The 26,472-nt window shown below is 42.2% G+C and overlaps 1 protein-coding gene across 1 annotated transcript in view; it reads left to right on the plus strand.

The window, feature by feature from the left end:
• The first annotated feature begins 388 nt into the window (after window positions 1–388).
• Window positions 389–26,472, plus strand: part of LOC124606910 (15-hydroxyprostaglandin dehydrogenase [NAD(+)]-like) — a 50,010-nt gene continuing 23,926 nt past the window's right edge. The window contains exons 1-2 of the mRNA XM_047139012.1: window positions 389–496; window positions 22,897–23,020. Coding sequence (XP_046994968.1) covers window positions 404–496; window positions 22,897–23,020 — 217 coding nt within the window. The 5' untranslated portion in view covers window positions 389–403. The remainder of the gene's footprint in view (window positions 497–22,896; window positions 23,021–26,472) is intronic.

A 26,472-nucleotide genomic window follows, 5' to 3' on the forward strand; every position in this document is an offset into this window, starting at 1 on the left:
CGTATTTAGAATCCATGTTACCATAAACTGAAATCTGTTGGAAGACTAATTTCCGTAACACAACATTGTCAACTAGATACATGCAAAATAGCTACCACGTTAGGAACAAATTAGGGAAGGTATAAAATTTCGTGAGTGCACCAGTGTACTGCGTAATTATACCAGAAATATAAATCTCATACCTAATAGCCGGAAGTCGGAAAAACATTACCGGAAAGAAGGTGGAATCGCAAACTTCGATTACTCCAAGAAGTTGTAAATGTTGGATAGTTATACATTGTTGCGAAGCTACATCTGTGCGATGTTCATAAACTGAACCAGTTCTGCAGGCGCATCACAAATAAGACAAACTGAGAACACTTAGCCATCTGAATGTTGGTGGGACGGTGTCCCGTGTTGCAGGATGGACCCCTCTGGCAAGGTGGCGCTGATCACGGGAGCGGCCGGCGGTCTGGGCAGAGCCTTCAGCAGGGCGCTGCTGACTGCAGGCGCCAAGGTGAGTCTCTGCCTCTGCTCATACCTCACTTACAGCCTCGGCACATACCATGCCAAACAGCCTGTGCAATATACGACTAACGCTACCACAACATGTACAAACCTTCTCATGCAACACCCTTCTTGTTCTTATGTATTTGTCTTGCGAGTCATTTCCTTCCCTTCCTGATTTGGCTCCGTCCGTTACCTTCGACTTCAGTTTTCAAGACCACTCCTGAAAATAGCTACTTAACGATATGTTGAGATGATTAGTCCCGACAGTAGTTAATATAGTATGTAGTAGATCAACTAATAGGCTATTAAGTCAACTAATCCTTCCCTTCTTCATAAAACAACTTTATAATTACAATTGAAAACCAGACAGTTAAGATAAAATGCAATTACTAGCCAACAAAATTATTTGTTCTGGGTCTGATAAGTTTTATTTTGCTCAATCAGGCAGAATTATGACTCCATACTTCTAACATTCTGCGTGGTGTCTGTTTGTTCTAAGTCGTGTATCCCTACCACTTTCGCGCAACGACGCTCTGAGCGTGTTTTTTAGGGAATTGACTAGTTTGAACCTGGGACCTGTTGCTGGTAAGGAGTCGCCAGACCACACATGACATGTAGAGTTCAGAAGAGTTCAGTGAGACTAGCGATGATATAACCAAATACTTAATGATTTCAGCGTCAGCTCCACTGCATTCCCTGTAAAAGAATCTTAATACTAACTAAATTTAGTGGAAGGGGTTAAAGGCTTTCCTATTTTTAGTTAGCTGGTAAAATAACGTCGAAAAAGCAGTTAAGTTTACCATTGGAAATTTTATTCTAATCACAAAACATTGCTTATAAATTGCACTATTGATAAAAAGAAATATTTTAATACAGGATGATAAAAACCAACTGCGTTCAACAAAAATGTGAACGAATATTCCCTGAGTGGGTTTCCAAGTTCTACAATGGATTGAAGGATGAGCTATGCCATATCACATCTATAATCTAGGTTTAAATTAAGTTTCACAAAAGAGAAAACTATCAAAATGGTCTACAGTGACCCTCAATTATCTTTAATTACTTATCTAACTTGCCGTAAATTACAGTGGCTGATGTGGCTTCTCAACAACAGAAAAATCATCGCGTTTCAGATTTTAATACCATGAGCTTCAATTGACGATGGACACTAGTATTACGTGAAAAGGGGATGTAACAGATGAGACTTCTGCAGTTCTGAGTGAAGCTTTATGCGCTGTTATGCGGCATCGCGTATGTTCATTACCTTGTCGGTGTTCATCAGGGGGCGGCGGACGGCACAGCTCCACGCACCTCGCCGTCTCGGAAGCAACTCTCCCCTAACTTCTCCTTACTACAATTTACTGAAGTTGGCTTAAAAAAAAAAAAACTATCTGGCTGTGTTTTCATCTGACCAATCAGGGTCTCAATGTTAACCTTAAGCTCCACCTACAAAAATTCTGTCTATCCAATGAGAAATGTTATACTTTTCGTGGTGGGGCAATGTTTTTAACGTTTGCAACGTAACAGAGACGCGAAAAAGTCGCACGCTAAAACTTGCAGCTGGTGTGGCCCTTTTAGTGTTATTGTAAGATATATACTGTTCTTCTGGAGGGCTCTATCTTTTAACATGGGCTGGGGGGTGGTCCTGGTGGTTGACTGGCGACGTGGGTGTCTGTCCCTTATCGTAGGGCCTTCGAGCTTAACACGGTTCTGCTCTCGGCTTCTATTCTCGTTTCTTCCCTCAGAACTGTGTCTGTTTCACGGTGGGAAAGTATGACATGCATTTAGGCGTTCTTCTGTTAGTCTGTGGTATCCATTTGCTCACTCGTTGATCGTATTACTTTGGTTAATTTAATGTCAGGATTTATTTGGAGCTATGTGACATACTGCCAGATTTGCTTATCATGCAGGGTTTTCATGGAAGGTGTTGGATTTGCCTGACACTTTACATACTTGCTGAGCATGTACTTTGCGAGTGACACAGCTACACTACCGGCCATAAAAATTGCTACACCACGAAGATGACGTGCTACAGACGCGAAATTTAACCAACAGGAAGAAGATGCTGCACTATGCAAATGATTAGCTTTTCAAAGCATTCACACAGGGTTGGCGCCGGTGGCGACACCTGCAACGTGCTGACATGAGGAAAGTTTCCAGCCGATTTCTCATACACAAACAGCAGTTGACCGACGCTGCCTGGTGAAACGTTGTTGTGATACCTCGTGTAAGGAGGAGGAATGCGTACCATCACGTTTCCGACTTTGATAAAGGTCGCATTATAGCCTATCGCGATTGCGGTTTATCGTATCACGACATTGCTGCCGCGATGGTCGAGATCCAATGACTGTTAGCAGAATATGGAATCGGTGAGTTCAGGTGGGTAATACGGAACGCCGTGCTGGATCCCAACGGCCTCGTATCACTAGCAGTCGAGATGACAGGCATCTTATTCGCATGGCTGTAACGGATCGTGCAGCCACGCCTCGATCCCTGAGTCAAGAGATGGAGACGTTTGCGAGACAACAACCATCTGCACGAACAGTTCAACGACGTTTGCAGAAACGTGGACTATCAGCTCGGAGACCATGGCTGCGGTCACCCTTGACGCTGCATCACAGACAGGAGCGCCTGCGATGTTGTACTCAACGACGAACCTGGGTCCACGAACGGCAAAACGTTATTTTTTCGGATGAATCCAGGCTGTGTTTACAGCATCATGATGTTCGCATCCGTGTTTGGAGACATGGCGGTGAACGCACATTGGAAGCGTGCATTCGTCATCGCCATACTGGCGTATCACCCGGCGTGATGGTATGGGTGCCATTGGTTACACGTCTCGGTCACCTCTTGTTCGCATTGACGGCACTTTGAACAGTGGACGTTACATTTCAGATGTGTTACGACCCGTGGCTCTACCCTTCGTTCGATCCCTGCGATACCCTACATTTCAACAGGATAATGCACGACCGCATGTTGCAGGTCTTGTACGGGCCTTTCTGGATACAGAAAATGTTCGACTGCTGCCCTGGCCAGAACATTCTCCAGATCTCTTACCAATTGAAAACGGCTGGTCAAGGGTGGCCGAGCAACTGGCTCGTCACAATACGCCAGTCACTACTCTTGATGAACTGTGGTATCGTGTTGAAGCTGCATGGGCAGCTGTACCTGCACACGCTATCCAAGCTTTGTTTGACTCAATGCCCAGGCGTATCAAGGCCGTTATTACGGCCAGAGGTGGTTGTTCTGGGTACTGATTTCTCAGGATCTATGCACCCAAATTGCGTGAAAATGTAATCACATGTGAGTTCTAGTATAATATACTTGTCCAATGAATACCCGTTTATCATCTGCATTTCTTCTTGATGCAGCTATTTTAATGGCCACTAGTGTAGTAGCCACAGCACCGTGTCCTGCAATGGGCAAACAAAGGCCGAGAGCTTAATCTCCTGGGAATCAACAAACGTGGCGCACAGTCCTGACTATAGTGAACGACCAAACATAGTACAGTATTGCCCCTCTTCTAAACGTAGTTCTCGCAGTTTCACAATTGTTCCTGTGCCATCTATTACTTTCTATTCCTCCAGTTCTCCTGTATTTATTTACGTTATTGTGACTGTCTATGCACTCCATATACGAAGAGCTACACAAAAGTTCCCGAAATTTAAATGATCCGCGCTTACAAATGGAAATCAACCAAATGCCGATAGGAGGAGCGTAATACATCCTCGTGTGCCAGCATCTCTAGCAGTTTCAGTCTAACTGGACGTGTTGTTGTTAGCGGACAGTTTTCCATTGTGACGTTTGCTTGTGTTTGCGATTCTGCAACTATCGACCCAAGAAATCAGCGTAGCTGTATCAGGTTCTGTTTTAAACTTGGTAAAACAGCTGCAGAAACGCACAAAATGTCAGTGCAAGTATTCGGTAATGACACCTTGAGTAACACAAACATATGACTGGTTTAACCGTTTTAAAACTGGCCGGACATCTGTTGACGATGATAAACGTTCGGGACGACCACCTGTCGACATTACAGCAGATAATGTCAGTGCTGTTCGGAATGTCATCATGAAAGATCGCAGGCAGATAATCCACGACGTCTGTAATATTGTGTGATAATCATATGGCGCAAGTCAGCGATTTATGTCAGAAAAATTGAACATGAGAGGATTGTTGTACAATTCGTGCCATGATTGCTGAGTGATGATCAGAAAGAGCATCGCATGAATCTCTGCAGGAACTGAAAGAACTGCTTAGAACTGACTCAGATTTTTTTCTACGGTCGTCGTAGGTGTCCAAAGTTGTCTTTATAGATTAACCCTGAAACTAAACAGCAATCATCCCAGTAGAAAAACCCATCTTCACCTCGGCCAAAGAAAGCCCGTCAAGTTGAGAGCGTCATCGAATCCTTCGATACTCATGTATGGTGAGTCGCGCTCTCCAGGCGTGGGCTGCTGGTCCTACACTTCCATGCGTTTGTTTGACGTGTGTGCGATCCCCGTGACTGGCTGGCCACGACCGCCACACATTTATGTTCCAGTAATTATTTGGTGGCACCTGAAGATGAAGCTTTGAGCTTGGAAACCGGCACTTGAATAAATTAAGAAAACTGCTGGCAACTGAAGCGGATTTTTATTCTATAAACATATTCCTCAGTTGCAGATGATCACCTGGTCAAATATTTTGTACATTTTGCAGCATTATGTACTGCATACAGCAAAGGAGCGGCTCGGAGTCGATTACTGTTTGTATCAGCAAGATAATGCACCCTGTTGTAAAGCAGCATCTTTGAATCAATGGTTTGTGTTCAGTAACATTCTTGCAATGTGGAAGGACTCGGTTTGCACTTCTAACCTTCGTGTTTGCATTTTTAAAATATCTATGTAACCTTTACCAAATGGGTCAAATGGCTCTGAGCACTATGGGACTTAACATCTGTGGTCATCAGTCCCCTAGAACTTAGAACTACTTAAACCTAACTAACCTAAGGACATCACACACATCCATGCCCGAGGCAGGATTCTAACCTGCGACCGTAGCAGTCTCGCGGTTCCGGACTGAGCGCCTGAACCGCTAGACCACCGCGGCCGGCTAACCTTTACCGATTATGTTTCTAAATGTAATTTATGTCTGATCTTTAAGCTCTTCAGCCAGTATACTGAGACCCGAATATAATATGACTATACAACCGTGCAATGATATGAATATATAATGGTTCAGAATTTCCTGAAAGCAGTATTCACAATACAATAGGGAGTTTGACCTAGTATCTGTGACATAACTTTCCAACAGTCAAGACTGTGGTATTAACTGATATATAGAACAACCATGTACAGTTACTGACACTAATTGGAATATGTATAGCAAAGTGTAAATGTACACTATTTCCATTATAAAGTTTTGTCATGGCCCTAATGTTACGTCTTATCTGCACAAGATTGAGAAGAAAGATCAGCTCTGCTCTGCTCCCCTACTTGTATGGTAGCACTCTGGTGGATCCTTAAATAAATCACCTGGCTTTTGCTAAATGTGTCTAAATAAATCACGCAATTATATAATTTGTGTGAGCATGTCACTTTCGGTAGATTTTCAATCGTCAACCAGAAAATGTATTAAGATCCAGAATTAAGTAACTGAAAAACTCCATTTCAGTTAAGTTTCTGCATTTTAATTGTGAGAGCAAAAACGATTAACAGGTTTGATGTTCGAAAGTATGAGCAAGTCTCTATTAAACATTATTTTCACTAAAAATAACTTGGGTTATTGTCACTAACAATAACTTGGTCATTTATATTGTATATATAACAGGAAGCTCTTTTATTAAACACATCTAGAAAACTAGTATTCTTGCGTTCGGTAGGTGTACTGAAAATGGTGAAAAGGCGATATAATAACTTCCAGAGTTCATGTACGGTAATTGTGAAATAGATACCCAGACAATGTTCTGTTAAGTAAGAACTGAATTTCTAAAATGTATTTCACGAAATAAATACCTTCCCCAGCCATATCGTTCAAACATTTCTCGTCGCAGCAAATGCAGAGGTAATGGCAGATATTACCTTATTCAGCGTACACCGAGATGGAGAAAACGGCGTCCAAAGAAGCAAGACAACCATACAAGTGACGTCGCTTACTCGTAACAAAAATACCTAATAGCCCAAAACGATTTTCTCGATGCATGTACTCAGAAACCAAGCTCCCATGGGAAAGACTACAAAACTGCTGTCACTTTTCCTTTACAAATGGAATGGCCTGCTCAGAGCTCCAGCCTGAACCAAATGGAATAGCTTTGGAACGAGTGAGAACGTCGATGTAGTTACCGAACCCAGCGTCCAACATGACTACCTTCTCTGGATTCGGGTCTTGAGGAAGAATGGGCTGCCAACCTTGTGCAGACATTCGGACACCTATATGAAAGTGTTCCCAGCCGAGTTCAAGCCATCATAAAGACGAAGGATGCACATGATTCATATCAGTGTTTCCTAAGGCCTCCAGATACTTTTGATCAAATATAGTACTCATTGGCCGGCTACTGCGAACTGCTTACAAATCGCTTGTGTGTCTCATCTTAGAATATTATTCGAGTGTATGGTACCCATACCAAATAGGGTTAATATGCGATACTGAACATATGTAACGAAGGCCGACACGAATAGTCGCAAGTTTGTATGATTCAACGGAGAACATTACGGAAATGTTGAAAAATTTTATCTGGCAGAACCCATGAACTTAGACGCCAATTATTCCGAGAAGCCCTATTTACAAATTTTCAGAAAACAATATTAGGTGAAAAGTGTAGTAATAGTAATCAGTTCCGTCTGTATCATGACCGCGAAGACAAGATGAGGCTGATAACAACGTACACACACACACACACACACACACAAATACCGTCAGCTTCCTCCACGTAATATACAAGACATTCACTAAAATTAGCTGAAAAAGCATGGAAAAGTTATATTCAAGTCAAGCAAAGGAAGGTGCCCTTATTAGAAGTGAATGTGGGACAATTTAGCACTGGTAAGTTGCGAATGAACTTGTAGAACAGAGCTGTGAATGTGTGTCACTGCTCCACTATTGGCATATTTTCACAACATTTCTGACTCAATACGAAAAAAAGCTCTGCACTTACAGACCTTGAGAAACAAGGCGTTGGTTGTAACCATGTTGGTATGCTGAGGCATATGTGAGAAGGATGAAGTTCTGCCCTCAGGACATCATTCTGGAATTGTATTATCAAGGACGAATGATACAGATAAGTACTACAGACAATCTTATCAACTGGGATGCTGAATTTCAACCAAGCACTGACTGGAATCCAGTACTGGCTGCCATTAAATTACGAGAAGCGTGCAATAAATAATGCAACACATTTTTTCAGCCACTTTCAATTGAAAAAATCGCAGAATTTGTTGTGGACATCGAGGAAAATTCCCGCTGCTGCCCCTATAGTTTCGTGAAGTTGCGATAGGTGGCGGCGCTATACGTGGTCTTGAAAATGGCTTTTGTAACGGAGATGCGTTCCAAGCAGAAAGCTGTCTTCAAGTTTCTTTTGGTGGAAAATCAGAGCATCGCAGAAATTCATAGCCGCTTGCAGAATGTCTACGGAGACCCGGTAGTGAGCAAAAGCATGGTGAGTCGTTGGGCGATGCGTCTGTTATCAACATTACAAGTTCGTGCAAAACGGCCGCACATAGCAGTGATTCCTGAAATACTGGAACGTGTGAAAACTCTCGATCGAGGTGCTCGCCGGCTCACAGTGAAGCAGCTCGCTGCTCCGTGTTGGCGGTGCTGACACACTCGTCCACCAGCTGGGGTACTCAGAGGTGGGTGCCCGCTGGGGTCCTCCATGGAGGTAAAAATAAGAGAAGTTGTCATGACGTCACAAACTTGAAGCCGACACAAGTGAAGATCCGCCATGTTAGCTACCCCAAAACATTCGCTTCTGGTGGTCTGATTCCCTGTAGTCGTGAAGTGTTTTGATAGAAAATGCCGGCTTGCGTCGCCTACGGGTGTACTAATCGTTCTGATTGTAGTCTAAAGCTTGAACAAATCACATTTCATTCGTAAGTGGCGCCATTTTCTTATATATACTTGAAATTCTGATGCACTGTAAAGTTTTACGGTATGGTTTTATTTCTGTGATTTGACTTTAGATTTCGTGTCAATCCAACGCGAGGAGCTCTCTGGAGGTGAGCAGTACACTTGGTTTTCATTGTTTGGTTATTTCCAAGCAACTGAAAAGTCCTGGCAAGAAATATCCTGGAAATGAGGACTAATGTTTTAAAATGCAATAATTTAATATAAAAGTAATCTAACTACATGTAGTTAATTAAATGTGTGGAACACCTGTTACAGTGGTTAAATTATAAGTATAAAGGGTTACATTTTTGCTAAAGCAAAGTTCCCTATCTAATTCCAGGCTATTTAGATCATTACATTAATCACTGCGTTATCCTGTAAATTGTCGTTATTTGCCACACTGAATGTAACTTGCTAGGTACAATTTAAAAACAAAGCAGGTGTGTAAACTACAATGGGCCTGACAATCTTAAATTCAGTTCCTTTTCTTCGTAATTTAACGAACCTTTCACGTTGTTGACATGACAGCTGGTTTGTTTATATCATCCTGGCATATATCTAAGGGACACCATTTAAAATTTGAATCGGCTTGAAAATGCAACGAATACAAATCGGTGCCTCTTAACCATCAATCATTGCTTTTGGAGTTCTGGCTTTATCAATTATCGACAAAAACACAACGAAAGTGAATAGGACGCTTTTCATAGCACATACTTCTCTTCTCGGTTATTCGAAGTGTATAAACAAAAAGGAATTACAGTACTGAGGCCAGAGGCGTCATATTTTCGTGTCGTATTACTGTATCGAATACGACCAGAAAAACGTTTGAAGTTGCATTCCTTATGCTGTGTTGTTCACTAAAACAGTGTAACATTTGCTATATAAAACAAATATCACGTGTACACGACAGAAATAACGGACAAGTAGCAATTATAAACGCTCGTCTGCTAATGTTTTGGGGGATCCAAGATGGCAGCAGGCCCCGCTCACTGGCTTCAAAACAACCTACAGTGTAAGTCTGTAGCGCCATCTCCCCTTATTCTACTGTACCTCCATGGGTTGCTCGTTGCCTAGCAGAAGACGGATCTCGCAGCTTCCGACCTCCGACTCTTTGCCCCAATGAGGGACGCACTTCGCAGTAAGCAGTAAGTGGATGATGGGGAGGTTACTGACGGTGCAAGACGTGGGCTCCGTTGTCGACCAGTAGAATGGTATTATGCGGGCATAAATGCTCTCCCACTAAGGATGGCGTCAAGCCTTTGCATTGAAAGGAAATTATGTCGAAAAACAGGATTTTGTAGCCAAAAGAGTGAATACTAATATGGTGTACTGTAATCATGAATGAAACCAACCTGCTTAGGGAAAGAAAAATGTGTTGCATAACTGCCGCGCGGGATTAGCCGAATAACATAGAAACTAAATATGCTGGAATAGCATGGAATGTGGTCTGGAAAAATATCAGTAGTGATGTTCTTTCGTCTGACGTGAGAACAGCGTGGTACAAGGTAGTCAATAACATCATCAGCACTAATGAGCGTCTCTTTACCATCGGTTTAAGTGACACTAACCTCTGCAGCAAATGCAACCTCGTTGATAGTGTGCCTCATCGTTACACATGTGGAGATCGGATTATCAACTGGAGGTGGACCAGGGAGGAAATTGCTCAAATAACAAGAACTTCAGCAAACAATGTACCGACTAAAATTTTCTTCAGACCAGAGGAAAGTTACTATCCTCAGGCAAAAAATAATGCAGTGATTTGGTTAATGGGCAAATATACAAGTTATGTTTTTAACAATATTGGGAGCGATGAACATATTGAATACAAGATGTATATGGAAAATGAAGTGGAAAAACTGGTAGAAGCCAACCTCGGGGAAGATCAGTTTGGATTCCGTCGAAATGTTGGAACACGTGAGGCAATACTGACCTTACGACTTATCTTAGAAGAAAGACTAAGGAAAGGCAAACCTACGTTTCTAGCATTTGTAGACGTAGAGAAAGCTTTTGACAATGTTGACTGGAATACTCTCTTTCAAATTCTAAAGGTGGCAGGGTAAAACACAGGGAGCGAAGGGCTATTTACAATTTGTACAGAAACCAGATGGCAGTTATAAGAGTCAAGGGACATGAAAGGGAAGCAGTGGTTGGGAAGGGAGTGAGACAGGCTTGTAGCCTCTCCCCAATGTTATTCAATTTGTATATTGAGCAAGCAGTGAAGGAAACAAAAGAAAAATTCGGAGTAGGAATTAAAATCCATAGAGAAGAAATAAGAACTTTGAGTTTCGCCGATGACATTGTAATTCTGTCAGAGACAGCAAAGGACTTGGAAGAGCAGTTGAACGGAATGGATAGTGTCTTGAAGGGATGATATAAGATGAACATCAACAAAAGCAAAACGAGGATAACAGAATGTAGTCGAATTAAGTCGTGTGATGGTGAGGGAATATGGTTAGGAAATGAGACACTTAAAGTAGAAAAGGAGTTTTGCTATTTGGGGAGCAAAATAACTGATGATGGTCGAAGTAGAGAGGATATAAAATGTAGACTGGCAATGGCAAGGAAAGCGCTTCTGAAGAAGAGAAATTTGTTAACATCGAGTATAGATTTAAGTGTCAGGAAGTCGTTTCTGAAAGTATTTTTATGGAGTGTAGCCATATATGGAAGTGAAATGTGGACAATAATTAGTTTAGACAAGAAGAGAATAGAAGCTTTCGAAATGTGATGCTACAGAAGAATGTTGAAGATTAGATGGTTCAAATGGCTCTGAGCACTATGAGACTTAACATTTATGGTGATCAGTCCCCTAGAACTTAGAACTACTTAAACCTAACTAACCTAAGGACATCGCACACATCCATGCCCGAGGCAGGATTTGAACCTGCGACCGTAGCAGTCGCGCGGCTCCAGACTGAGCGCCTAGAACCACTAGACCACCGCGGCCGGCGAAGATTAGATGGGTAGATCACGTAACTAATGAGGAGGTATTGAATGGGATTGGGGAGAAGAGAAGTTTGTGGTACAACTTGACTAGAGGAGGGATCGGTTGGTAGGACATGTTCTGAGACATCGAGGGATCACCAATTTAGTATTGGAGGGCAGCGTGGAGGATAAAAATCGTAGAGGGAGACCAAGAGATGAATACACAAAGCGGATTCAGAAGGATGTAGGCTGCAGTAGGTACTGGGAGATGAAGGAGCTTCCACAGGATAGATTAGCATGGAGAGCTGCATCAAACCAGTCTCAGGACTGAAGACCACAACAACAACAATGGAAAATGAATTCGAGAAAATACTTAAATATCAGAATCACAATAAGAAATATGGTAACATGCTCCGAATTGTCTACAACAGAATGGGTATAGGTTAGGAACTGGACACCTAGTAGAGAGGGAATGGGTTGGGTCATGTTCCCGACCCTAATCTCACCTGCAAGTCACACATGAAAAATAAATCAGTAGTACAGCAGATACAAGAATATGGCGACAAACATCTGGTGTCCGATATAAAGGAAGATCTTGAACTCCCTACGGATGCGTTTAGAAGGCTGGAACTGACAAAAATAACAAGGCAGTGAAGTATTTTGCGATGTTGTTGTTCGGGACTGCTCTTCTGTCCACGTAATTTATGTGGAAGGAACACACTGAAACTCCACTTAGAAAAATTAATGAATTATTGTGCTGATAAATCCCTTACGTTACTTGCTTTTCAAACAGCTGAGCAAAACTGAACGTTCTCAGACATTACTCTCTTTACTTATTCTGATCAACACTAAACTGACACACAATATTTTTTTTAGCGCAACGCAGTCTGACTTCCAAAAATCCCTACAAAAGAATGGCCCTGACTAACAATAACCTATACCTTTCACAAATCACTTACCTCACAAAAATCTTCGTTACTCGAACTACCGCAATACAGTGAGCGCCACTACTGCCAGCTAAATATAAGATTCAAACTACTGAAGGCACTATCTACTGATAAACATAGCAAATGAAAAGTTTTGATAGAGAACAAACAATGTATTTACCTTAATAGTGTTCAAAAGTCATAATATATATAGCAGTTCATGACATCCAGTCTTACAAATGTACTGTCTTTGATGGACACACGTCCAGATCATCCGCTCTCAAAATTCCGCCATCTCTCTCCCCACATCCACCACTGCTGGTGGCTCACCTCCAACTGCGCAACGCTACACGCAGTTAACAGCCAACTGCCCAACACTACAATAGCCAACAACAATGCAAACCAGCCACAGACGGCACACAGCACAGCCAGTGATTTTCATACAGAGCGCTACGTGGCGGTGGCGTTACGAATATAGGAACCTAAACAGCCTACTTACATAGCTCCCATGTTCCATACAAAAAATTTTACAAATTGTTTTAGGCAGTGGCCAATACGGATTTGAAAACTTTTTCATAATTACAATAGCAAAGAAATCAAATGCACACACTTATTGATACAATGTTGGTCAAAAGCTAAAATTTTCTCACAGTCCATAAAGACAGTCCTGATCGTTCATCACAGTAAAATAGCAGTGTTTTTCTCAAAGTCTGAGCAATAAAAGAAAATGCACACAGAAGTAGTGGATTTCCATGCAGTCTTGAAGAAGTAGTGTTGTCCTTCCAACGGAAAGACAGTGCTGACTCTTGACATGCAGACAGGTAATGGGCCACAACAGAGCAAACCCACAGCAGAGTCGGTCAAAGTTTTGAAGAATATTGGTAGGTAGGTCATCACAGAGTAGATCAACTGTAGTCCTGGTAGAGATTACGGTATTGGTGGGCCACCAGAGGTGCAGACCCAGTGCAGTCTTTGTAGAAATAATGGTATTGGTGGGCCATCAAAGATTCAGACCCACTGTAGTCCTTGTAGAGACGGCCAGCAGCCATCTGTTACAACTGTGCAGGTGCACAATCACCATTGAAGAGTCTTGCAGACAATATAGCAAGTCCATAAACCACCACTTGTGCACTCACAAAGTTTTTGGAATTGTCCTTAGAACCAGCAATGCTGTTAACCAGTCCCTTGCTATATTATTATCACACATCCAAACACTAACAGTCCTCTTTTTTTCACATATTGTGCATATACTATGACCAACAGAAATGTGTGCAGTGAAATGTATGCTTACAAGTTACTTAATTTGATGAACTGGTGTCCATTACAATTTTATAACATGAGAATACGATTACAGAGATACAGAAAACATCATGAAAACATAATAACACAGATAACATTTGTAGTAATACAGGCTTTACAAAAGAATAGAAATAGACATATACATCAGTGTTACAGGAATTATGACATAAGTAAATATATAAAATAATGAGAATAGTTTTCTAAACATTAATTTCACACATGAGCATTAAAACAGAACAGAATAAATAATGTCTAAACATCTTTATAAAGAAAATAACATATTATAAATGCAAATTATATTTGAGGATAACAGTATTGCTCATCATAGTTAATGTAGCTTAGTACTAGAAAAATTCTACAACATAAATCTCATTAACTAAACACACAAAGACAGGAAGAACACAAATATACAAGGGTACACAAACACATAGAGGGATAACACAAAAGGAAAGGACAAGGTTTGTTTTACTGCAATATATTGCATGGAGATCTCCCTTCGTTCATCATTATTCCCAAAAAGTCCTATTTAAGTCTGCTTTCTGTATTCTATTCATCCTCTTTTAAAATAATTATTCTTCATTGTACAGTACCTTTTCTTTTACAAACTTTTTTCGTATAACTTCTCAATGCATTTCTTCCAATTCATCATAACTCATTCTCTTATATAGCCTACCCCCTCTTAAGCTAACTTAAATCTACTGAGCCCAAATGCATAAACTAAGGGACGAGGCAATGTAGCAGCACAAAACAATTAACACAAACAGCAATGACAAAAAAATGCAAATTGGCAAAGCAAGCAGCAATATATATAAATTAGCAAAGCAAATGCAACATTACAATTAATATGAGCCAATGTGCATCAACAAGAAAAATAAGTCAGTAGTAAAACTGGCTTAACAGAGTAATACAAATTGAAATTCAGTAGCACTATGCCTGGCAAACAGCAGCAGCAAATGCAATAACTAATATCTAAACATAACAAAGCTCGAGCAGAAAAAATAGTACACTAAAGACAACAATGCAGATAAGGGAAATGTCTATTCACATCTTAACGTCTATGTAATTAAATGGTGCACCACAACTCATTCTACAAAAGAAATTACCAAGTATGTGAAAAGAAAATTGTGTATGCAGTTACTGTTATTAATCCCTTTGGTTCTTTCCTTTCCAAGTGCTCCTTTTTTGAAGAATGTGGATCATAAAATTATTATTTAATATATCTGTTGGCAGAAAGTGTTCACATTAGCAAATTCACTTAATTTTATTTTATAAAACGAATGCTGCAACACAGCTGGAAACCAGATATTAAACAAAATGAGCAATCTCTCAACTAGAAAGACAATAGATGTAAATGTTTCTCATCATTTCATTAGGCATTTTAGTAAATATCATAAATTAAGAGCTCCACAGTGTAATCATATGTTTTCAAGTTTGAGCATGTCATATTTGCGATGCTTTCGACAAAGAAATGTCAATAGCGAGGATAATGGCCTCTTTTTTTCCACCTAATGGCTTTCTTTTGTCAGATGACTCTCTCTCAGCTGGGCGCCCAAAACGCATTACGTCAAGGTGACCTACCTTCCTTACCGAAATACGAGGGCAGTTCAATAAGTAATGCAACACTTTTTTTTTCTGAAACAGGGGTTGTTTTATTCAGCATTGAAATACACCAGGTTATTCCCCAATCTTTTAGCTACACAACACAATTTTTCAACGTAATCTCCATTCAATGCTACGGCCTTACACCACCTTGGAATGAGGGCCTGTATGCCTGCACGGTACCATTCCACTGGTCGATGTCGGAGCCAACGTCGTACTGCATCAATAACTTCTTCATCATCCGCGTAGTGCGTCCCACAGATTTCGTCCTTCATTGGGCCAAACATATGGAAATCCGACGGTGCGAGATCGGGGCTGTAGGGTGCATGAGGAAGAACAGTCCACTGAAGTTTTGTGAGCTCCTCTCGGGTGCGAAGACTTGTGTGAGATCTTGCGTTGTCATGAAGAAGGAGAAGTTCGTTCAGATTTTTGTGCCTACGAACACACTGAAGTCGTTTCTTCAATTTCTGAAGAGTAGCACAATACACTTCAGAGTTGATCGTTTGACCATGGGGAAGGACATCGAACAGAATAACCCCTTCAGCGTCCCAGAAGACTGTAACCATGACTTTACCAGCTGAGGGTATGGCTTTAAACTTTTTCTTGGTAGGGGAGTAGGTGTGGCGCCACTCCATTGATTGCCATTTTGTTTCAGGTTCGAAGTGATGAACCCATGTTTCATCGCCTGTAACAATCTTTGACAAGAAATTGTCACCCTCAGCCACATGACGAGCAAGCAATTCCGCACAGATGGTTCTCCTTTGCTCTTTATGGTGTTCGGTTAGACAACAGGGGACCCAGCGGGAACAAACCTTTGAATATCCCAACTGGTGAACAATTGTGACAGCACTACCAACAGAGATGTCAAGTTGAGCACTGAGTTGTTTGATAGTGATCCGTCGATCATCTTGAACGAGTGTGTTCGCACGCTCCACCATTGCAGGAGTCACAGCTATGCACGGCCGGCCCACACGCGGGAGATCTGACATGCCCTGGTTTTCCGCCAAGAGAAACTCGATCACTGCCCGTTGTTTGCAACGCACATCCGTTACAGACGCCATTTTAACAGCTCCGTACAGCGCTGCCACCTGTTGGAAGTCAATGAAACTATACGAGACGAAGTGGGAATGTTTGAAAATATTCCACAAGAAATTTCCGGTTTTTTCAACCAAAATTGGCCGAGAAAAAAAAAGTGTTGCGTTACTTATTGAACTGCCCTCGTATTTACGACATCAGTCTCCGCTACAGTGACAGTCCCATATAAAAATTTCACAGGTCGAGAATTTGCGTTATAAATGTGTAGAAACAAAATCCTGTAAATATAACAGTGTCCAAAATTTTTTTACCGGCATTGTGATACATTACGCATATACACACATTTCATAACTCTTAAAGTACGATTCTTGGTTTCCAACATCCTTTTTCACAAACCAGAGTCCCTGACCACTATCCATTATTCCTTACCTTTTTACACATATACATATTCGTCGACACTTCTTCAATATTTCATCATAACAGATACATAGCATAATCAAATTCCTCATATAGCATCAGCTTATTGATCATAAACATACCTCAGCAGCATAATACACATCGTCATCGTAATAATATCATAACACCTCAGTCAAATCTCAAAATCGTTGTAGATTCCTCCAATAATTTCAAAACTTAAAAAAAAAATATCTGCCACTTCAGTAGTGTCATCTACCTCAAACGTACTTCAAAAATCATGATCCCATACCAAATACATCATTCAAAGCTCTCATAGCATCACAATGGTTCCGAAAAAAAATTGAACAGTTCACAAAGTACAGACAAAATACAATTTCGTAAGTGTGAAGTTATTCAATGGTGTAATTACGTAAACATCTGTCACTGATGTAGTAAAATAAATGTTTGTCTCTCTCAGTTAAATGATCTGATAGCTGTGTAATTTATGTGTTAGAGAAATATGGTACCGATGTGTAAAGTTGTATAAGCAAATACCATATTGGCTAGGGCTCCTTGTGCTTGCCAAACAAATGGTACACAAAGTAAGCGTGTACCCCCCTGAGGATTAATGTAACTATACCTTCAGGTGTTACAGATTACAGAAATGGAATGAAATGTATCACGGAAAACTTTCTTTGCAATTCAAAAATCTTTAAAAATAAATGTTTTAAGTACAAAATTAATCACTCAAATGCGTGTTCTGTAGCGCTAAATTGTCCGTCTTGTTGTAACATAATCTCTGTCATTACTTAAGGGTAAAAAAATGTGCCAAGTGTTCGTCGTCCGTAAGCAAAGTTCTGTGGAAGTCAATGTACTTACCTCATAATAAACAAAAGCAAAATGCTATGCCTACAGTGTGTTAACTGTAAGACGGCAGAGTTGTGAGGGGAGTGCGGGGAGAAGAGGAAGCAAGCACTGGCTGCCGAGGGGAGAGAAGCCGGTGTGTGTGGGGGGGGGGGGGGGGGAGGGGATAAGGCACGCCTACCAGTTGCAGTGCTGGCACTACAAATTGTGCGTCATGCTCACACGAAAGCAGACGAAAGGCTTGGAAGTAAAACGCGCTTTAAATGTTCTTCATAAGCGAAACTGAAATCGTCATGTACATTAATGTATGTAAGTGAATGTATGTATGTTTGTCTACTATGCGCTCACAAACCATTCATCTGATTGCAAAGTACTGTAATATGAATGTGTTTCGAAATAATACAGTAACCAGTGGTGTTTCCATACAAAGCAATACGGTAGCAAGGAAAAATGAAATATAAGGTAATTCGGACGAAATAGGGGGGCGCTCCTTCAAAGTGATCGCGAACAAAATATCTGAAATGGAAACTCACCTTTTCTTGCCAGGCGTTTGTGGTGATACGCCAGGATGATTCTTGGAAAACTGAATCTTCCCATGCTACGCATGCTTTGTCCTGTGTATGTAGCAGCTCTCACTGAAGATTTGTAAATGGGGTGAAGCAATTTTTTCTGCTCCCTTTCCCTTTCGCAGCATTCAATCACACGCAATATAATTTTGCGAGCATCGCTATGTAATACTGGTTTCCTTCTGACCGTAGGCCAACCGGCAGGGGTTGTTGGCGACTCCCGAGATGGGCCAGCAACTGTCTCTTCACTCATTTTGATAATGTTTAGCACAACTGCACAATAAAAACACGCAGAACAGCACAGCGCAAAACAATAACGAAGCAGACGACAATGGCTACCTTGTACAACACAGTCAGCTACGTAATGTTGGTAGCTGTCGAAACGGCGTGCCTACCGAGGCCGCCCGACGTTTACCGACTTCAACCGATTCGGGACTATGGAGAGGTCTGCCATCTAAAAGTTTACACACTGTATAGATATCGTAGTTATTACGTACAGTACCGTGATCAAGAAAGTACTACACTGTAACGTATTGTTGTGCTACAAAAAAGGCTGTCTTTTTGTAGCTATACCACAAAGTTACTACTAAAACATGATTTACTTTCCAGAAGAATTCAGAAAAACTGTGCAGATATAAAGCAGATACAGCACAAAAGCAACAATGTAAATTGTGTCACACATTAGTAGCGTCGTGATATAATCGTGTAGCTGTCAAAGAAACCAAATGCTAAGTCATCTTTAATCCCACAGAAAGTACTTCGCCGGCCGAAGTGGCCGTGCGGTTAAAGGCGCTGCAGTCTGGAACCGCAAGACCGCTACGGTCGCAGGTTCGAATCCTGCCTCGGGCATGGATGTTTGTGATGTCCTTAGGTTAGTTAGGTTTAACTAGTTCTAAGTTCTAGGGGACTAATGACCTCAGCAGTTGAGTCCCATAGTGCTCAGAGCCATTTGAACCATTTTTTTGAAAGTACTTCAAATAAAGAATGTCTTTTCAAGTAAACCAAACTGCGGAAGAACAACGTGTGCATGCTGAACCGCCACCAGTTGAAGGTGACAGTGAAGGTGCTAAATTGTGCCACTGCTAAAGACTCATTCTTTGAATGCTGTAATTTATGACTGCAATTATCTGTCACATTATTTATGTCATTTCATTGTAGCCATTTTGTTACTGTTTTTGTGGAATTAAAAAAAAGCGGTCTAAGGCGCTGCAGTCATGGACTGTGCTGCTGGTCCCGGCGGAGGTTACAGTCCTCCCTCGGGCATGGGTGTGTGTGTTTGTCCTTACGGTAATTTAGGTTAAGTAGCGTGTAAGCTTAGGGACTGATGACCTTAGCAGTTAAGTCCCATAAGATTTCACACACATTTGAACATTTTTTTGTTGCATAACTTATTGAACGCCCTCTTTGGCCCCCAGAAGTTGACAAATCGCTACCTTTGTCCAACAGTGAGTACTTCTCCTCTCACGCGATTTGTGGCATTAACGACAGAAACTATCACTACCTGATAAGATCGAACAGCTCTTTAGATGAAACATACCGGGACTTGCGTAGTGTTACCTGGCGCAAAACCGAGATGTGTATTTGCAAGCCTACCGGAGTGGCCGAGCGGTTCTAGGCGCTTCAGTCTGGAACCACACGACCACTACGGTCGCAGGTTCGAATCCTGCCTCGGGCATGGATGTGTGTGATGTCTTTAGGTTGGTTAGGTTTAAGTAGTTCTAAGCTCTAGGGGACTGATGACCTCATATGTTAAGTCCCATACTGCTCAGAGCAGTTTGCGTCATTTTGTATTTGCAAGAATATAGATGTTAGTTCTACACCTCGCGCTAGGCTTCATCAGGAAGGTGAACTCAAAATCGAAATAGGACCCAGGCAACGAGATTTAATGTCATCAACACTATTCTCACAGCACCAGGCGAAATTTTTAGAACCTTAACCTGGGTAAAAAGTGAAAGAATGCAGGTTCACGTTATATACCTGGAATACCATTGTCCTGCAGGCAACGTTGTTTTCTGGCATTAGTGTGAATAAACTGTTCAAATGAATGAAAAAACTTAATATATTAGTGAATATGTCGTGACAATTGAAAAATTGTATGTGATCGAGACTCGAACCCGAATTTCCTGCTTTACGCGGAGCACTGCCCTCTGCTCTCCGAGTACTGCTCCAGATTTGCCTTAGACTTTCATTGGCACTCATCTCTGCACCTTTAATCACAACGACCAGCAAAAAAAATGGCGCAGATGGCTCTGAGCACTACAACTGGAACTACTTAAACCTAACTAATCTAAGGACATCCGAAATGCCTTCACAAAAGAAGGCGAAGTAAATATTTCAGAATTCGAATCGAGAACAGCTGCCAACATGAGTAACGTAGAACTAAATATCCTCGGAGTATTGAAGCAAGTCAAATCAGTTACTAAAAGCAAGTGTTCTGGTCCAGTCTGTATACCAATTAGGTTCCGTTCGGAGTATGCTGATGCATTAGCTCCATACTTAACAATCATATACAACCGTTCGCTCGACGAAAGATCCGTACCCAAAGACTGGAAAGTTGCACAGGTCACACTAATATTCAAGAGAGGTAGTAGGAGTAATCCACTAAATTACAGGCCAATATCGTTAACGTCGATATGAACCAGGATATTAGAACGTATGTTGTGTTCGAACATTATGAATTACCTCGAAGGAAACGGTCTATTGACACACAGTCAACATGGGTTTAGAAAACATCGTTCCTGTGAAACACAACTAGTTCTTTATTCACATGAATTGCTGAGTCCTATGGACAAGGGATTTCAGATCGATTCCGTATTTCGGAAGGCTTTTGACACTGTACCACACAAGCGGCTCGTAGCGAAATTGCGTACTTATGGAATATCGTCTCAATTATGTGACCAGATTTGTGATTTCCTGTCAGAGAGGTCACAGTTCGTAGTAATTGACGGAAAGTCATCGAGTAAAACAGAAGTGATTTCAGGCGTTCCCCAAGGTAGTGTTATAGGGCCTTTGCTGTTCCTTATCTATATCAACGATTTGGGAGACAATCTGAGCAGCCATCTTTGGTTGTTTGCAGATGACGCTGTCGTTTATCGACTAATAAAGTCATCAGATGATCAAAACAAACTGTAAAACGATTAAGAAAAGATATCTGAACGGTACAAAAAGTGGCAGTTGACCCTAAATAACAAAAAGTGTGAGGTCATCCACATGAGTTCTAAAAGGAACTCGCTTTGGTTACACGATAAATGGCTCTGAGCACTATGGGACTCAACTGCTGTGGTCATAAGTCCCCTAGAACTTAGAACTACTTAAACCTAACTAACCTAAGGACACCACACACATCCATGCCCAAGGCAGGATTCGAACCTGCGACCGTAGCAGCAGCGCGGCTCTGGACTAGAGCGCCTAGAACCGCACGGCCACCGCGGCCGGCACACGATAAATCAGTGTAATCCAAAAGCCGTAAATTCAACTAAATACCTAGGTATTACAATTACGAACAACTTAAGTTGCGAAGAACAAACAGAAAATGCTGTGGGGAAGGCTAAACAAAGGCTGCGTTTTATTGGCAGGACACTTAGAAAATGTAACAGACCTAATAAGAAGGCTGCCTACACTACGCTTCTCCGTCCTCATTTAGAATACTGCTGCACGGTGTGGGACCCTTACCAGATAGGACTGACGGAGTGTATCGAAAAAGTTCAAAGAAAGGCAGCACATTTGTATTAGCGCGAAATATGGGAGAGAGTGTCACAGAAACGATACAGGATTTGGGCTGGAAATCATTAAAAGAAAGGCGTTTCTCGTTGCGGAGGAATCTTCTCACGAAATTCCTATCACCAACTTTCTCCCCCGAATGAGAAAATATTTTGTTGACAACCGACCTACAAAGGGAGGAATGATCACCACGATAAAATAAAGGAAATCAGAGCTCGTACGGAAAGATATAGGTGTACATTCTTTCCGCGCGCTATACGAGATTGGAATAATAGAGAATTGTGAAGGTGCTTCGATGAACCGTCTGCCAGGCACTTAAGTGTGATTTGCAGAGTATCCGTGTAGAAGCAGATGTAGATCACACACATCCATGCCCGAGGCAGGATTCGAACCTGCGACCGTAGTGGTCGCGCGGTTCCAGACTGAAGCGCTTAGAACCGCTCAGCCACTCCGGCCGGCCAACGACCAGCACGAATGGACATAGGTTTCCTTGACTTCTGGGAGAACATCACGTGGACGCCGAAAAAACTGAACTGGCGGACACCTGAGGATAGACACACACTATCCCGTGAAAGCATACTCACAAAGATTCAACAGGCACCTTTGACTGATGACTCTAGGATTATACTACAGAGCCCTAAGAATCACATCCATGGCGACCACGAAGACAATATTTGACTAACTACAGAGGCACAGAGGCACTTAAACAATCATTCTTCCCGCGCTGCGTACCTGAACGGAACGGAAGGAAGTCCTAATAACTGGTACTATGTGAAGTATGCTCTGCCATACTCTTCGCTATACTTTGCAGAGCGTGGATGTAAATGTAGTTGTTGATGCAGACCAGTGGTGAAAATTAGTCAGGTTCGGAGACGTGCTCACGTAACTTAATAACTGAAGCCACTGCCTGCGTAAAGCAGGAATTCCTAATTAGAGTCCCGATACCTTGTACTTCGCGCTGTTAATGCATTTGATGATTTTTTTCTTTTTTTTCACAGATTGTGGCGTCGGACGCTGACGAGGCAGCAGGGAAGAAGGCCGTGGCGGAACTGGAGAAGCAGTTCGGAAAGGGGAAGGTCATCTTCGTCAAAGCGGACGTCACCAACAGCAGCTCGTTGGAAGGTAGCGACCCTTCTTTGGAACCACAGAATGTTTCTTCCGAATGGCCTCAAAGTGTATTTATCGCTATCTTGTTTTCCTCGATAGATATATTTAATTTTGCCTGTTAAATAACATTTGTCAGGCAATCTAAATCGTGTTTATTTTTGCAACAGGGACGTGCTATTTAAACCAATGTAATTATTTACATACATTCTAGCTACCCATGTGTCAGCTGTTACTACGAGGATCACTCCAAAAGAAATGCACACTATTTTTGTAAAAATACAGCTTTCATTGTGCATGTGTGAAAGTTTTACCATGTATAGATACATCCTTCCCGCTTGTTTTCAAACTTAGTTCAACCTGTTCCCGTGAGTGGCGGCGTCACAGTATGTCTTCAAAATGGCTGCTACACTTGACTTTCGTCAGAAGCAACGTGCTGTCATAGAATTCCTGTGCTGTGAAAACGAGACAGTGAGAAACGTCCACAAGAGGTTGAAAAAGGTGTATGGAGATGCTGCTGTCGATTGCAGTACAGTTAGTCGTTGGGCAATCAGGTTACGTGATGAAAGCGGGCACGGCAATATTGAGGATTGTCCTCGCAGCGGCAGGCCTCGTACTGCAAACACTCCAGAAAATGTGCAGAGAGTTAACGAATTGGTGACTGCTGACAGAAGCATCACAGTGAACGAATTGTCACGCTACGTTAGGATAGGGGAAGAAATTGTTTGCAGAATACTGAAAGTGTTGGCGTTAAAAAAGGTTTGTGCCAAGTGGGTTCCCAGGATGTTGACAGTGGCTCACAAAGAAACAAGAAAAACGGTATGCAGCGAACTTTTGGAACAGTACGAGAACGGTGGAGATGAATTTCTTGGAAGAACTGTGACAGTTGATGAAACACGGCTCCATCGTTTTTCACCAGAGACGAAGAGGCAATCAATGGAGTGGCATCATGCAAATTCACCCCAGAAAAAAAAATTCAAAAACCAAGGAACCACCATAAATTCTGATGCATATGTGACGACATTGAAGAAACTTCAAGGTCGACTAAGTCGTGTTCGACCACATCGGCAAAAGCAGGATGTTTTGCTGTTGCACGACAATGCACGGCCACATGTCAGTCAAAAAACCATGGAAGCGGTCACAAAACTCGGGTGGACAACACTGAAACACCCGCCTTACAGTCCTGACCTGGCTCCATGTGACTATCATCTCTTTGGGAAACTGAAAGACTCTCTACGTGGAACAAGGTTTGAAGATGATGACTCCCTTGTGCACGCTGCCATACAGTGGCTCCAACAGGTTGGTCCAGAATTTTACCGTGCGGGTATACTGGCGCTGGTTCCAAGATGGCGTAAGGCAGTTGAGAGGGATGGAAACTATGAGGAGAAATGAAAATATTGTTCCTAATGGATGTATCTACACACTGTAAAACCTTCAAACATGTAGAATGAAAGATGGATTTTTAAAAAAAGTGTGCATTTCTTTTGGAGTGACCCTCATATTTTGATCTCCCATCCAGCTCCTATCCAACTACGCTGTTCCCCACGTCGTGTGATTCTACTCACTTTGTCTTACGAATCCAGTGAGTCAGCGTCAGATTCAACGTAACTTCTCCCCTAGTTTCCTGGAAAATTGTGTTGTACGTTTCATAAATATGAAATAGAAGGCAGAACACGAAATAGCTGAAATAGAATGATGGATAAGTCGGGCGAGAATTCTGATATAAAGTTTGGATGATATATTAATTACGGTGATATCACAGTTCCTCAGCTATACTGAGATATCTGCACAAAACGCAACAGATCACAAAGTTCACTGCTGCCTTACGGTTTAATACACAAAAAGCTAGTTAGGCCTACTCTGCTTGGGGACTGACTGCCTGTCTTCAGCATGCAAGTACCACTATTAAGTCGAGTCATTACAGATTCACTCTGCCGTGTTCCGCTTTGTACCCTGTGGGAAAAATAAAACTGGTTCGGAAAATATTTCTCCCACCTTAAGATAGACAACCCAAGGACCTGCCAGGGGAGCCAAGCTCGCTGACGCGCTGTTTCCTGGACTCGGGTGGGCGCGCTGGCCCCGGATCGAATCCGCCCGGCGGATTAACGACGAGGGCCTGTGTGCCGCCCAGCCAGGATGTGTTTTTAGGCGGTTTTCCACATCCCGCTAGGTGAATAACGGGCTGGTCCCTACGTTCCGCCTCCGTTACATGGATCACAGACATTTGAAACACGTCCGCAGTATTTCCCCATTTACACTAGACACAGACAGTTGGGGTACACTGATTCCATCCTGGGGGGTACGGGATGGTGGCAGGAAGGGCATCCGGCCATCCCTAACACTAACACTGCCAAATCCGTTGTAACCACAACGACCATGCGATTGCTGCAGGACTATGGCGTAAGCGAAAGAAGAAGAAGGTAGACAACCCAACAATCATGATCCACCCCAGCTAAGGATGATGTAAGATAGATTGCTTATCTTAATGTGGGCGAAATATGTTCTGCCCCGGGTGTGGCTGATGTCAGATAGGTTGCCTATCTTAGGTGCATGAAATACACTGGTGTGCAAAAGTAACTTTCACATACTGTGTCATGGCCAAGTAATACAGCTCGATGGAACTTCCACTACACATAAAAAAATGCTATAGTGTAGTACAAAAGATATCAAAGAAATACACAGCGAGACGAAAGGAAATGATTTATTCGAAGATTCCTGTGGTCTCTTACACATTACAAATGGCTAGGCATGCATGGTTCTTTGTAGGCTGTCTGATCACCACAGTCTGCTTGACATGCTCTGTAGCGTGCTCCAGTGCTGCTCACAAGATTGGTGTGGTAGGACATCGCATTCCTGCAGCAGCGCTGGATGGTCGTTGGTGTGTGTGGATGTTCTGTAGTGCATCTCCTCAATGCATCCCACACGTGCTCGATGGGATTTAAGTCGTCGGAACGGCCAGACCGAACGTTCATTCATTCCAAGTGCTCCTCCACTTACCTGTTCGTCGTGGTTGCGTATTGCAATCCATAAAAATTAAATTAGGGCCGTACGCACCCTTAAAAAGACTCGCATGTCGGAGGAGTAAAGCGTCGCAATAATATTGACTGATGCTTAAACTGTGTTCAAAGAGCTGAAGGCCAGTATGCCCGTGCAGCATTATATTCTCCACTCCACAACATCTGTAACACTAAACTATCACGTTCGTCATCGTTTCTGGATATTGTTACGTGTTCCCATATCTCGCCATATGAAGGTACATCCAGCAGTGTCGAACACGATCGTTTTGGTGGTTCACATGTTATGGAGTGGAGAGTCACAATGTTGTTTGGGCATACTGGCCTCCATATCTTTGAACACAGAACACTTATTGGGACACTGTACTCCTTTCCCATGTGTGTCTTTGCAGGAGTTCAGTCGGCCCTATCTTCCATTTCATTGATGACAGTGCCCGACGGCTTCGAACAGCATAA

This window comes from Schistocerca americana, chromosome 3, assembly GCF_021461395.2.
Source record: "Schistocerca americana isolate TAMUIC-IGC-003095 chromosome 3, iqSchAmer2.1, whole genome shotgun sequence".
Lineage (NCBI taxonomy): Eukaryota > Metazoa > Arthropoda > Insecta > Orthoptera > Acrididae > Schistocerca > Schistocerca americana.